Below are 15,544 nucleotides of genomic sequence, written 5' to 3'. Positions count from 1 at the left end.
AGGGGATGGAGGGGGTGAGAGATAAAACAGGGAAGGGGATGGAGGGGGTGAGAGATAAAACAGGGATGGGGATGGAGGGGGTGAGAGAGAAAATAGGGAAGGGGATGGAGGGGTGAGAGATAAAACAGGGATGGGGATGGAGGGGGTGAGAGATAAAATAGGGAAGGGGAAGGAGGGGGTGAGAGATAAAACAGGGATTGGGATGGAGGGGTGAGATATAAAATAGGGAAGGGGATGGAGGGGGTGAGAGATAAAACAGGGAAGGGGATGGAGGGGGTGAGAGACAAAACAGGAAAGGGGATGGAGGGGGTGAGAGATAAAACAGGGAAGGGGATGGAGGGGTGAGATATAAAACAGGGATGGGGATGGAGGGGTGAGATATAAAACAGGGAAGGGGATGGAGGGGGTGGGAGATAAAACAGGGAAGGGGATGGAGGGGGTGAGAGATAAAACAGGGAAGGGGATGGAGGGGGTGAGAGATAAAACAGGGAAGGGGATGGAGGGGGTGAGAGACAAAACAGGGAAGGGGATGGAGGGGGTGAGAGATAAAACAGGGATGGGGATAGGGGGGTGAGATATAAAACAGGGATGGGGATGGAGGGGGTGAGAGATAAAACAGGGAAGGGGATGGAGGGGGTGAGAGATAAAACAGGGAAGGGGATGGAGTGGGTGAGAGATAAAACAGGGATGGGGATGGAGGGGTGAGATATAAAACAGGGATGGGGATGGAGGGGTGAGATATAAAACAGGGATGGGGATGGAGGGGGTGAGAGATAAAACAGGGATGGGGATGGAGGGGTGAGATATAAAACAGGGATGGGGATGGAGGGGTGAGATATAAAACAGGGATGGGGATGGAGGGGGTGAGAGATAAAACAGGGAAGGGGATGGAGGGGGTGAGAGATAAAACAGGGAAGGGGATGGAGGGGGTGAGAGATAAAACAGGGATGGGGATGGAGGGGTGAGATATAAAACAGGGATAGGGATGGAGGGGGTGAGAGACAAAACAGGGAAGGGGATGGAGGGGGTGAGAGATAAAACAGGGAAGGGGATGGAGGGGGTGAGAGATAAAACAGGGAAGGGGATGGAGGGGGTGAGAGATAAAACAGGGAAGGGGATGGAGGGGGTGAGAGATAAAAGGGTCAGAATATGCTCTGGTCTCTAAGCAGCAACTAGAATGAGAAACGTGAAAGAAAACCTGACCACACACACACACACGTCACTAGAGAATAAAGACAGACAGTCTCTTTGGATCCAATTCAGGTCGGCTTTTGCTTGAGTTGACGAACGTTTGATACAAATATAAGTATCATGATTTACGAAAACACTCACCATGATCACACGTCATAGTTTTGTACTTGCGTCACATAAAGAACTTGGTTTCAAATGTCGGTAGCACCCGTATGTCTGCCCTCTTAAATCCAGGGATCCGTCCTGGGAGCGGCATCTCGTGGACATCGGCAAAGTTGTTGACATACTGGACGATTCGCTTAATTTCTAGGTAGGACAGCAACAGTTTGCTGGCGAGACGACCACCACACCTCATCTTCCTTTGAACTACACCATGTTCCTTATAGAACTTTATCACTGCAGTCAGCTTTTTGTAGATATTCTGAAACCAGGAAATAAATTATTTAAAACATGCCTGTAATATGTGCTGAAAGGCGCAGTGTATTCTCAGCTCTTTTACTTCTATTCATGATACAGCCTACGGTTAATTTTTATTAAATACCTTACAAACTTTTTTTATGCTGTTGCAGCTCCAATAATAACAGAAACAATCTAGTTGTATTACTCTGACGAAAACTGGAATGTCTCTCTGCAGATTTCCTGCCTATAAAGGAACAAATGATGTCATCTGATGTTTCCTTTCTGTTTCTTCCTATCTGTTTGCGATCATGCCAATGAGCACTCAATGTTTTGTATCTGAAAAATAAGAGAAATAACAATGTGTAATTCTTTAACACTTGTACTATTATTGTAAATGGGTCATGTTTTATATAAAGGTATGTGATAACTTTATAGATGGTAATTTCATGCATTTATGTAACCTGTCTTTAGGACAAATAGGACAAATATAAACACACACACACAGGTCCCATAAGTTACTACACATGTTCTATGGGCTACACATTACCGACGCACACACACAGACACACAAGTCACATAAGTTATTGGCTACATAGCTAGCTAGGTTGCATAGGCTACAAATCCCCCAATTCTCTCTCTCTCTCTCATGCCACACATTCACCCACCCACTCACACACACACACTTGTCTTTAATACACTAGCTAGCTAACTAGTCAGTCTATTTGTGCTTTATCACATACAAAAACACAGACTCGGACAGACGGACAGACACATTACACATTACTGACTCACAGCCAACTAAACTTGACTAATAGTTGAATGGCAAGCACTTACCATTGGTGAGTTCATTCATCTAGTCACGTCTCTTGACCATCTCCTTGGGGGTAAAAATCAAATAGCAGAGCTTCCATCCATTGAACTTGCAAGTGCAACTGATCTCGCAAGTCTTTTCAATTTCTTCCCCAGCATCACTGACATATCCCCCCTGGACCGACTAAAGCACCGTAATTGATGGATCCACCGTTAATGGGTGGTCTTCCTCAGTTGCCTCCTCAAGGGACTCGACTTTGTCTGCGGAGTCGCTGAAGGAGACACTCTCCGACTCAGGGTAAAAAATGAGTCCCCAATAAGTTGACTCCACTGATCGTCTGAACCAGCTCGCAGCACAACATTACTATTTAAAAATCTAGCGATTTCTCTCTCCCGGGAATCCACTGATGCATTAGAAAGCTAAGCTAGCTAGCTAAGGTGTAGGCAGTAGTGACAGTGTGACTATGTTTGATGGGTTTAGCTTTTTGATTGGGGAAACAGGAAAATCATCTGATTGAATAGCCTATTGTAGCTTGATTAAAAATAGATAGCTAGCAAGCTAGTTTGTAATTCATTCATGGTTTAACAATAGGGGAGGGTTTTGATTGTGCCGATAAAATAGTGCTGCGAAAGCCTGATGTGATGTGTTACAAGCTAGCATCCACCGAACCGATGTGAAAGTGCTCCGTGTCTATGTTTCATCCTACGTGTATAAGATTAAACACAATATTTTGGTGACAATACATACAGATTATGAAAACAAAGACAATATTTTCTTAAAAAAACACAATTTATATGTAAATTAATCATAGCAACTTCTGACTGATTATGATAGAGCGTGTCACATATGATGTCATCTTCTCACACTATTCAAACCCCACAATAGAATAAACAGCTTATGAAACTCTCTTAGCCTATAGATCACATATTGCAAACAAATAATCTAAACTAAAAATTCCCAAAATATTTTAGAATGTCTGTGCATCCTTGACAGTCCCGAACCTACACATCATCATTTTCTCTCTTTTCTGGCACCAATGTGAGGGGCTATGGCAGGGGAAATGGTGTTGCTGTAGTCTAGTGTGGGTGCGGGAATAATGAAAAGCAAACTTGGGGAGCTTTGTGTTCACATTACCCTTAAAAAGGGAACCAGACCGCAGAATTCAAGCGAACCGAACTCAGTTTCGGTTAGATTCGGGGGCTCTTTTGAGGGATCTGAGTTCCTTTGGAGTGTTCACACTGCACAAAAAAAATGAAACGAACTGCACTGAGTTCACAAAAATTGGCTGAAAGGGACCAAGTGTGAAAACACCCTGAGTTGCTTGGATAAAAAATCTAAGTTGTTGACCAATAGTATTACTGTAAAGTTAACCTCCAATCAGATATCAGACCTACAGGTTGTAAAGACAACAGAACCTCTGCTACCCAGATGTGAGACAAGAGGGGGTTGGAGCGATGATGCAACATTACTAACACAACAAAAAGGCGTCCTTGCATACAGCTGATAAGCACCACTTCGGGGGCCGCACTAAGTGAAAGCTGTTCTCGCTGCGGTTCAGATCTCTCTGATGTGATCTGAACATAAACTATTGGGGTGGTCAGAAGGGATCCCGCTATCCCTCATCCCGCTATCCCTGGCTGGCCCTCTCATCCCCCGCATGCAGAACAGGCACCTGTGGATCAGCACAGAGCACGCTTCACTACAGGCTACAGCTACCACTACGGCTAGAACAGCTTGGGCCGTGGGAGTGAGGTGAGAGATGGCCAAAGGGAACTCAGTAACCTTCTCTACGCACACCGCCAACGTTCTAGAGCAACCGCCCACACAGGCATCAGGATCCACCGCTCCAACTGAAAGATAATGCAGTGACACATCACTCCAGAGATACAATACTCACTCACTCACATACACACACGCACGTGTACAAACACACACATCCACCAACACACCTGATCTAATCAACTCTAGTGGCGGAAGAAGACGCTACTTTCGTTAAGCTGCATCTCTTCCTCCACCCCTGTCTTCATTCTTCTACTCCATCCCACTCTCCATCCCTCCCTCCATCCACCGCTCACTCTCCCTCTGTAATAGTGTGGCCTTGTCTGAGAACGAGCCGCGGAGAGAGTTCACAGACACTGATTACCGTTGAACAATAACGCCAGGCCTCACATAAAAAGCCAATTACAGCCTTAAACGTTCTATCACCCCTCCTTAAAGAAAGATCATAGCGTTTTAGTTATACATGGCGATGAGGCACAATGGGGAGAGTGTGATAAAGTCAAATTCATTTTCAGCTCAACTCCTGTGCCCTGCCAAGTCGTCCAGCGTGAGAGGTTCCTGCTGTGATCACCCCTGTGGTAAAAGAGCACACGGGTGACAGCAGACGCAAGGAGATTTGTTCAGAGAAAGAGAGGGGGAGAGAGTAAGACAGAGCGAACAGAGAGAAGACGAGACAGAAAAAGTGACAGAAAGAAATACGCCCCAGTGTTCATGCGCCTAAATCTGGTTACTCAAGAGACAAGTAAGTAAAATGTACAGACTGTACAGATGCTGTTTCCAATTCATTCCACTCCATATCAATCCTTGGCATGAATTACCTAGTCGTTGGTCCCCAGTCTTTCACAGCCGTATATAACCATGGGTCATGAGACTGATCTTTGACTGTGGTACGTTAGGGTACTGTGGGAGCCTAATGACTCTTTAATCTTGTGCAATGGTGACTCTAAAGGGAACACACGCACACACACACACACACACACACACACACACACACACACACACACACACACACACACACACACACACACACACACACACACACACACACACACACACACACACACACACACACACACACACACACACACACACACACAGCAGTCTGATCCACCCCCAAACATCAAACAGCCATGGCCCATATTCAAAACCTACAAATCATAAACATCATGCATTTATCACCCATGAAGGAACATGTTAAAATGTTTATTTCTGTGGTGCCAAATTAGAAACACAGCCACCAGATACTGTGACAGAATTATGAAAGAAATCTCAATCTCATGATTTAGATTCTGGCCTCAACGCATTTCAAAGTGGGCATATCCATCTCGGATGTGCTTCCCCCAGACCAGAGATCATCAACTAGATTCAGACACATGCTGATTTTGACCGCAAGAAGCCAACACATATAATATTTGACTAAAACATTACAATTTCTAACCCTTCTTACATATATAATCACATCTTTTTATCAAGTGTGGGAATACTGTGGAACAGATTTCCAAAATTAAAATCCCTTGGAGCGGATTTTCTTGTGTTTTTACAGTCTTTAAAGTCCAATAATGAAAAATGTATTTTTGGCTCAGAAAACTTGGGGCAAAATAAAATCATCAGTGGGCCAAATTCATCCCGCTGGCCACCAGTTGAGGAACCCTGCCCTAGACAGTGGCGATAAAAAGCAATCTTTGGAGAATTGCAAGGTGATTATTGAGTAATAAGTGTCCTTGCAACAATATTTCAAGAAAATCACTGGCCGATAAATGTCAATTAGGGGAGGCAACCAAGAGCTATTTCCCCTAAACATTGGTTAGAGACTGAAGTACTGTATTTGTGCCTGTGTGTGTGTCACCTACTGTATTTGTGCCTGTGTGTGTGTCACTGGAGGCTCCTCAGAGGAGGAAAGTAAACTGGTAAACTGCTTGCTTTACACATTACTGCATGATTGTTGAGTGTTTACTAACGCATTAGTTCTAGTAGCTATGTTGACTATGAAATGAGCTAATATGGTGACAACGATGTAGGCTGTGTGTAGCGGTTAGCGGTTATGGTATGAAGGTTTGGCTTGGAAAGGTTTTTTCGCCTGGAGTCCACAAGTAAAGGGAAAAGGTGAGAGAAGGAGAGTGTGTAGATGCGATAAGGAATTATACAACAATCAAAGTGATGATGCTGTTTGTATGTGGCTGCTATGAAAGTGAACTGGGTTTGCAGGTGATCAGGGGTGTATTCATTCTGCTGATTCTGTGGAAAATCTTTTCTTAATCGGAAGCAAAAGGAACAAAACGGGGATGAAAAGACCTGAATTTGTCCAACAGAAACTTTAGTTTGCAACTGTTACCCTAATGATTACACACCCTAGATCAGATAGATGCAGACCAGAGTGTGCAAGACGGTAATGAATGTGCCACTGTCTGTCACCTTGATTACTAAAATATTTCTCTCAACCTGTGCACCTACGCTGTAAAAGCTTATTCGTAGGCCAGGTTGTGGTAACATCATGATGGGTATAGGGAAAATTTGAGTATCATGTAGTAGCCTTAACCTATCAATGTTACATTGACCTGGGTGAATGGAATATGAATGACAGTCATCCAAAATGCTGTAATAGAAATAAGGCCATGCTCATTAAAAAAAATAAATAAATAAATGTGGAATGATCCAAATCTGTTCTTATGTTAATAAATAACTGTTGTATTCAGTACCAGTGATATCACACAACACATTTCATATGATGTGGTTTGCCAACATTTGCATGGTATTTGCTCTGTAAGCAGAGATGCATAGATTGCACAGTGTGCACAGTATTATCAGTAGACACACTCACACACACTTTATAATTTAAGGTGCAAATACCTCCATAAATTCAAAACTGTTAAACGACTGTGGCATCACATACACTCCTTTATATAGTAGAACATTATGAACCATTTTCTGTGGATATGGGATCTTTATTCGAGAGTTTTCTACAGCAGGAAAGAAATCCTGCAGCAACAGGAAATGTGAATTATTATGTGTATTATAGTCAATGGACTTTTATGGTAGGGGTTGATATATCTTTCAACAGGCAAAATCAAATCAGAAATTTCAGTGTAAATTTAACACTTCAGAAGCCATTTTAAATCTCAAATACACAACAAGTTGAACATTTCCTGCATACAGGAATTTTCTCCTGCAACAGGGTGATCAAATTAAGATTCTACATCTGTAGGAGCCGATTGGATTGATGGGATTCCCAGCTAACAGTCACAGTTCATGTTGTCACAGGGCGGCACATCAAGACGAAACAGACAGCTATGGTGTACATATGTGTGTACAGGAACAGTACTAGGATAGACAGGTCAAGGAAAGCTGGGTGACTGACTCAAGAGGTTGTCAAAGAGATCCCTCATTCTGCAGAGAGGGACAGATTCAGTGGGACAGTCACACAGCGGAGGTGGACTTTTTCTGGCCCTCTCCCTCTCTCTTTCCCGTGAGAAGCATACTGATTGTAGGCATCGGCTATATCAATGCCCGGCATGAATAATAAACAATGTCATTTCAGCAGGGTTCTTAAACGGGGGGGGAACAAAGTAGAAAAATACATGAAGAAGGCTAAGCCATTGCAACAAGGACCATGGCAAAAGCAGGAAGAGGAGATAGATAGAGATAAAAAAATATATATATATTATTGTCACATGCACCGAATACAACGTGTGTAGACTACCGTGAAATGCTTTCTTATGAGCCCTTCCCAACGATGCAGAGTTTAAAAATAATAGTAAAAAGAAAAAATTGTAACAAGAGGAATGAAATAAAATACACAAGAATGGAGCTATATACAGGAAGTACCAGTACCAGATCAATGTGGAGCTATATACAGGAAGTACCAGTACCAGATCAATGTGGAGCTATATACAGGAAGTACCAGTACCAGATCAATGTGGAGCTATATACAGGAAGTACCAGTACCAGATCAATGTGGAGCTATTTACAGGAAGTACCAGTACCAGATCAATGTGGAGCTATATACAGGATGTACCAGTACCAGATCAATGTGGAGCTATATACAGGAAGTACCAGTACCAGAGCAATGTGGAGCTATTTACAGGAAGTACCAGTACCAGATCAATGTGGAGCTATATACAGGAAGTACCAGTACCAGATCAATGTGGAGCTATTTACAGGGAGTACCAGTACCAGATCAATGTGGAGCTATATGCAGGAAGTACAATACCAGATCAATGAGGAGCTATATACAGGGAGTACCAGAACCAGATCAATGTGGAGCTATATACAGGGAGTACCAGTACCAGATCAATGAGGAGATATATACAGGGAGTACCAGTACCAGATCAATGTGGAGCTATATACAGGGAGTACCAGATCAATGTGCTGAAGTATGGGGTATTTTAGGTAGATATACATGAAGGGATGGTAAAGTGACTAGGCATCAGGATAAATAATAATACGAGTAAAATGAAGGACAGAGTACAGCAGCAAATTATGATTGTAAAAGTATATGTGTGTGTGTGGGGGGGGGGGGGCTTCAGGAAAGTATTGAGACCCCTTGACTTTTCCACATTTTGTTACGTTACAGCCTTATTCTAGAATTGGTTAAAAAATACAAATCCTCATTCATCTACACACAATATCCGATAACAACAGAGCGAAACAGTTCTTTTTTCTTTTTTTTTTCTTCACATTTCTAAAAACAAAATAGAAATAACTTATTTACATAAGTATTCAGACCCTTTGCTATGAGACTAGAAATTGAGCTCAGGTGCATCCTGTTTCCATTCATCATCCTTGAGATGTTTCTACAACTTGATTGGAGTCCACCTGTGTTAAATTCAATTGATTGGACATGATTTGGAAAGGCACACACCTGTCTATATAAGGTCCCACGTTTGACAGTGCATGTCAGAGCAAAAACCTAGCCATGAGGTCGAAGGAATTGTCTATAGAGCTCCAAGACAGGATTGTGTCGAGGCACAGATCTGGGGAAGGGTACCAAAACATTTCTGCAGCATTAAAGGTCCCCAAGAACACAGTGGCCTCCATCATTCTTAAATGGAAGAAGTTTTAATCCACCAAAACACTTCCTAGAGCTGGTCGCCCGGCCAAACTGAGCAATCGGGGGAGAAGGGCCTTGGTCAGGGAGGTGACCAAGAACGCTATGCTCTAACAGAGCTCTAGAGTTCCTCTGTGTAAATGGGAGAACCTTCCAGAAGGACAACCATCTCTGCAGCCCTCCACCAATCAGGCCTTTATGGTAGAGTGGCCAGACAGAAGCCACTCCTTAGTAAAAGGCACATGACAGCCCGCTTGCAGTTTGCCAAAAGGCACCTAAAGACTCTCAGACCATGGCAAACAAGATTCTCTGGTCTGATGTAAGCAAGATTGAACTCTTTGGCCTGAATGCCAAGCGTCACGTCTGGAGGAAACCTGGCACCATCCCTACGCTGAGGCATGGTGGTGGCAGCATGATGCTGTAGGACGTTTTTCAGTGGCAGGGACTGGGAGACTAGTCAGGATGGAGGCAAAGATGAACGGAGCAAAGTACGGAGATCCTTGATGAAAACCTGCTCCAGAGCGCTCAGGACCTCAGACTGGGGTCACCTTCCAACAGGACGACCCTAAGCACACAGCCAAAACAACGCAGGAATGGCACGGGACAAGTCTCTGAATGTCCTTGAGTGGCACAGCCAGAGCCCGAACTTGAACCCGATAAACGTCTCTGCAGAGACCTGAAAATAGCTATGCAGCAACGCTCCCCATCCAACCTGACAGAGCTTGAGAGGATCTGCAGAGAGGAATGTGAGAAACTCCCCAAATACAGGTGTGCCACGCTTGTTACGTCATACCCAAGAAGACTCGATGCTGTAATCACTGCCAAATATGCTTCAACAAAGTACTGAGTAAAAGTTCTGAATACTTATGTAAATGCGATATAAATATATATATTTCTTTAAATAAATTAGCAAAGATTTCCAAAAACCTGTTTTTGCTTTGTCATTATGGTGTATTGTGTGTAGACTGATGAGGAAAAACAATTTAATACATTTTAGAATAAGGCTGTAACGTAATGAAATGTGGAAAAAATCATTTGGTCTGAATACTTTCCGAAGGCACTGTATATGTGTGTATACTGTATGTGTGTACGTGTGTGAGTGTGTGTTTGTGTTGTGTCGGTATGTGTGTGTGTGTTTCATGTGTGGGGGTTTTGTGTGGGAGTGTCAATGTCGTGTGTGTGAGTGAGTGTGTACACTATTTAGTGTGCATATATAGTCTAGTGAGTGTGTACACTATTTAGTGTGCATATATAGTCTAGTGAGTGTGCGTAGGATCAGTGCAAGTGCAGATATTCCGGGAAACCATTAATTAACTATTTAGCAGTCTTATGGCTATTTAGCAGCTTGGGGGTAGAAGCTGTCTCGGCGCATGTTGGTCTGAAAGCTAATTCTCCAGTACCATTTGTAGGACATTAGCGGAGTGAACAGTGGCTTGGGTGGCTGGAGTCTTTGGCAATTTTTCAGGCCTTCCTCTGACACCGCCTGGTATAGAGGTCCTGGATGGCAAGGAGCTCAGCCCCAGTGATGTACTGGGCAGTCCACACCACCCTCTGTAGCGTTTTTCAGGTCAAGGAATTTGCCATACCAAGCAGTGATGCAGCCAGTCAAGATGATCTCGATGGTGCATCTGTAGACATTTTTGAGGATCCGAGGGCCCACGCCAAATCTTTTCAGCCTCCTGAGGGGAGAGAGGCACTACCGTGTCCTCTTCACGACTGTGCGGGTGTGTGTGGACCATGTTAAGGCCTTAGTGATGTTGACGCCAAGGAACTTGAAGCTCTCGACACGCTCCACTACATCACCGTCGATGTGGATGGGGGCGTACTCTCCCCTCTTTTCTCCTGTAGTCCACAATCAGCTCCTTGGTTTTACGGATGTTGAGGGATAGGTTGTTGACCTGGCACCACACTGCTAAGTCTCTGACCTCCTCCCTGTAGGCTGTCTCATCAGGGAAAGAGATAGAGAGAGAGAAAGAGAGACAGTAAGAGAGATAGAAAGAGCGATAGAAAGAGAGACAGAGTAAGAGATAGAAAGAGAGACCGAAAGAGAGACAGAAAGAGAGATAGAAAGAGAGATAGAAAGAGAGACAGAGAGAGAGAGATAGCGAGAGAGACAGAAAGAGAGACAGAGAGAGAGATAGCGAGAGATAGAAAGAGAGACAGAAAGAGAGACAAAGAGAGATAGAAAGAGAGAAAGAAAGAGAGACAGAAAGAGAGATAGCGAGAGAGATAGAAAGAGAGACAGAAAGAGAGACAGAAATAGAGACAGAGAGAGAGAGACAGAAAGAGAGATAGAAAGAGAGATAGAGAGAGAATGCCCTGTGTGGGCTGGTTGGGGGGTTTCATTCCTGGAAGTCACTGTGTAAGTGACATTTCAGTGTGAAGACACACGGCATAGGGTTGAGAAGATTTAATGAGAGTGACTTTTTGGTCTCCCTCCTCCACTACTGGAGGGAATAACCTTTACAACTCCCCCCTGACAACGATCCCTCAAGATACTGAATATTGGTTGTCCTCTCATATCAAGGGATAAAAAAGATGGATCTGAAGAAATCCAGACAGCAACCTTACATTCTGCCACACATAGCAGGAGACACATTAAATGAACCTTAGACTTCAAAAACAGGTTGGGCAATGTAAGTTCAAACGCAGAGAGCTTTGGTATTGATTCCATTGTCTTTTGTCGAGAACAGTTGAGAGCCCATTTCCAGCCATTTCAGGATAAAGGCCTTGAATAAACAACTGATAGTGGGACCCTCTGTATGTGTTTACAACCAGTGTTTGACCTCGGACTGAAATAGGTGCTGGTACTGTACTCATTTTGGGTGCCGGTACTGTTTGTATTTAGGTGCAGGAACTCCACAGTACTTGTATTCTATAAGAGGAACAGAAACAGTAGAACATTAAGAGGTGCCGGTACTCAGCTCCGGTGAGCTCCTGCCCAAGTCAAGCACTGTTTATAGCAATGCACTGTGGGTCAAAGAACATTCAGGTCCAAGAGAAAACAAATATTAGTACAAATATATATAATATAGAATTTCATGGTGAAATCCAATTGATCGAATTGGATTTAAACCCAATACAATAACTTAAATAACATATAGCTTAAATGAAATGATGGATAATTTACTGTACATTTCTCAAACCCACAATAGAATATATCGGTATCATTCCCATCCTGCCATTCCCAGCCTGCCAGGAGTTAGCTATTTATGCTCCTGTGGAGCTGAGGCCCTGCTGCACTGAGCTAGCCTGACGACTCCCACTAAATTCTTCCACTGCTCTGCCGCTCGCTGCATATTTAGTACTGAGACTGCCATCATTGAAGTCGTTCGTTGTGAGGAGGGGCACAAGGGGCATTGTACAAAACAAAGTCATCAGCGATTGGATCGTATCAAAGACAGCCCCGAATGTGTTCACACTCGGTGAAGGGTCGGGGAGGTACTCAGATCCGGACTCATTGCGGAGAAGAAACTAACGGCCGTGGGCGTGGTGTGGCGTTTGGCTGGAGCAAGGAGTCTGGGTAACCAGGCAAGCACTGAGCTGATTTATGGGCTAATTTAGATGGAATGCTTGTGACACAAAGCATAGGGAGCCTGCTCCCACACTGCTCCTGGGCTGGCCCATTTGACCGATGTGAATGACCGCTCTGGAAATCTAGGGTTTTCTCTACATAAAACCCAGCGCAGCGTGAAAGACATTGTCCACTAAGCACAAGGAGAGCTGTAATAAAACACTTCCCTCTCTAACAGGGTGCATAGATCTAAGGTGCATAGATGACTCTCTAGAACCTCCAGCTCTATAACCCGAGTCCTGCAGCTCCAGAGGTAGACGTGTACAGTATAGCGCGTGTGTGGCCTTCTTCAGCCATCATCCTATCATCCTTTATAATGAGAGTCCATTAGCATGTCCATCTGCTCTGTTTGAGACAGTGGACAGTGAAAGGTGGGTATTTTAATGACTGTCCTTCCCGTTATCACATGAAGAGATGATGGAGTCGACTCCAGCACTCTGTCTCTCACAGTTACACTGCACGGGACATTGTTACGCATTCTAGTCAAGGCCAGATTCACTGAATCTTGTAAAAGAAGATAAAGAGATACACACACGCACACACTCACGCACACTCTCTCTTTCACACACAGACACACTCACACACACACACAGTTTTCTAACTGTTTTTCCCTACACACATTAACTTTCATGTGTACCCACTCACACGAAAATGTACATACATATATACGAACAAACATACACAAGAACAGTGATGAATACCTCAAAAGACACGGGACTGCTGAACTGAAGTGTGTGATTGACAGCTGAGATTACAGACTGGTGACTCCAGGTAGTCGACTGCTATTCAATTTCTTCCTCACTGTTTACTCTGGGAAAATTGGGAAATAACAGCGCTGTCACACTCAAGAAGTCTCACCTTTATTATGGAAATCAACAACACTTCGCTAGCGGTGCCACTCAGCCCATGCATATAGTCCCCAAACCACCTCCCCTTCCCTCACTCTTAACACAAACCACTGCACTTTTCACCAACCTGAAATTGGGTTCATTCTGAATATGTACACAGCTAGTGAGGAGTGTATACATATTGAAAGATAGAATGGAATAAATGCATCTGCTTGGAGGCCCAGCCTAGGTTACAAACCACATATATACATTATGAACAGACACAGCAACCATAACATGGTGGAACTGTGTTCAGCCGTGTGTGAAGCAGCCCAGGCATTGTACTTTAGCTGAACTGGGGCTGAGTCCCAAATGGCACCCTATTCCCTTTATAGTACACTTATTTTAACCAGCGCCATGGTCAAAATAAGAGCACTATAAAGGGAATAGGGTGCTATTTGAAACGCAGCCTGGGACTAGGATATTACTGCAGCAGGAACACACTACTTCCTGTAGAGGAGGGGTGAATTATGTATGTTTGGATACTGTATGCCTGGAATGGGACAGGGACTACGCTAGAGTGGTTTGTGGGCCCCATGTGGAATGGGATGCCTGCATATTCAGTAGAAATGGCTGTGGTGATGGTCTCTAGCTTGTGCTAAACTTAACTAAACTCCACATGCCTTGGTTAATATGTGGCCTAGTCAATCTGAAGATCTCGCTGTCAAAGGAAGATCAGTCAGTAAGAAGGAGAGTCAGAGGGCGGTGAACTGTGAACAAAGCAGCCTGCCAAAGGTAATTGAGGGGGAGAATCCACACGAAGAGGGGATGTGATGTACTGTATATTCTCATCTGTGTTTAACAGTAACAGACTCCGAGAGAGAGAGAGAGAGAGAGAGAGAGAGAGAGAGAGAGAGAGAGAGAGAGAGAGAGAGAGAGAGAGAGAGAGAGAGAGAGAGAGAGAGAGAGAGAGAGAGAGAGAGAGAGAGAGAGAGAGAGAGAGAGAGAGAGACAGAGAGAGAGAGAGAGAGAGAGAGAGACGGAGGTAACAGTAACACCACTCACATGTAGCGCAGGTGGGGGTTCTGGGAGAAGGCTCTGGCCTGGATACCACGCAGGTTGCCGTTCATGATCGTTCTGGAAGAGACACACAGTGTCACAGAATGTAAGGCATCTAATACACTACCAGTCAACAGTTTGGACACACCTACTCATTCAAAGGTTTTTCTTTATTTTTACTGTTCACTGTGTGAATCAGGGCTTCATTGTCGAATTGCTGCAAAGAAACCATTACTAAAGGACACCAATAAGAAAAAGAGATTTGCTTGGGCCAAGAAACCCGAGCAATGGACATTAGACCGGTGGAAATCTGTTCTTTGGTTGGATGAGTCCAAATTTGAGATTTTTGGTTCCTATTGCTGTGTCTTTGTGAGACGCAGAGTAAGTGAATGGATGATCTCCGCATGTGTGGTTCCCACTGTAAAGCATGGAGGAGGAGGTGTGATGGTGTGGGGGTGATTTGCTGGTACAGTGTCTGTGATTTATTTAGAATTCAAGGCACACCTAACCAGCATGTCTACCACAGTATTCTGCAGCGATACGCCATCCCACCTGGTTTGCGCTTAGTGGGACTATCATTTATTTTTCAACAGGACAATGACGCAGCACACCTTCAGGCTGTGTAAAGGCTATTTGACCAAGCAGGAGAGTGATGGAGTGCTGCATCAGATGACCTAGCCTCCACAATCACCCGACCTCAACTTAATTGAGATGGTTTGGGATGAGTTGGACTGCAGAGTGAACGAAAAGCAGCCAACAAATGCTCAGCATATGTGTGAACTCCTTCAAGATTGTTGGAAAAGCATTCCAGGTGAAGCTGGTTGAGAGAATGCTAAGAGTGTGAAAAGCTGTCATCAAGG

At 44.1% G+C, this 15,544-nt stretch overlaps 1 protein-coding gene across 4 annotated transcripts in view; it reads right to left on the bottom strand.

The window, feature by feature from the left end:
• Positions 1-15,544, bottom strand: part of ntrk3a (neurotrophic tyrosine kinase, receptor, type 3a) — a 256,450-nt gene that overhangs the window by 201,880 nt on the left and 39,026 nt on the right. For all 4 annotated transcript variants that reach the window (XM_071326246.1, XM_071326248.1, XM_071326247.1 and 1 more), the window contains exon 3: positions 14,691-14,762. In XM_071326246.1, coding sequence (XP_071182347.1) covers positions 14,691-14,762 — 72 coding nt within the window. The remainder of the gene's footprint in view (positions 1-14,690; positions 14,763-15,544) is intronic.

The sequence above is a fragment of the Salvelinus alpinus genome, chromosome 9 (genome assembly GCF_045679555.1).
Source record: "Salvelinus alpinus chromosome 9, SLU_Salpinus.1, whole genome shotgun sequence".
Taxonomy (NCBI): domain Eukaryota; kingdom Metazoa; phylum Chordata; class Actinopteri; order Salmoniformes; family Salmonidae; genus Salvelinus; species Salvelinus alpinus.
The sequence above is the reverse complement of the archived record's forward strand: the minus strand, read 5'-3'. Positions and strand labels throughout refer to the sequence as shown.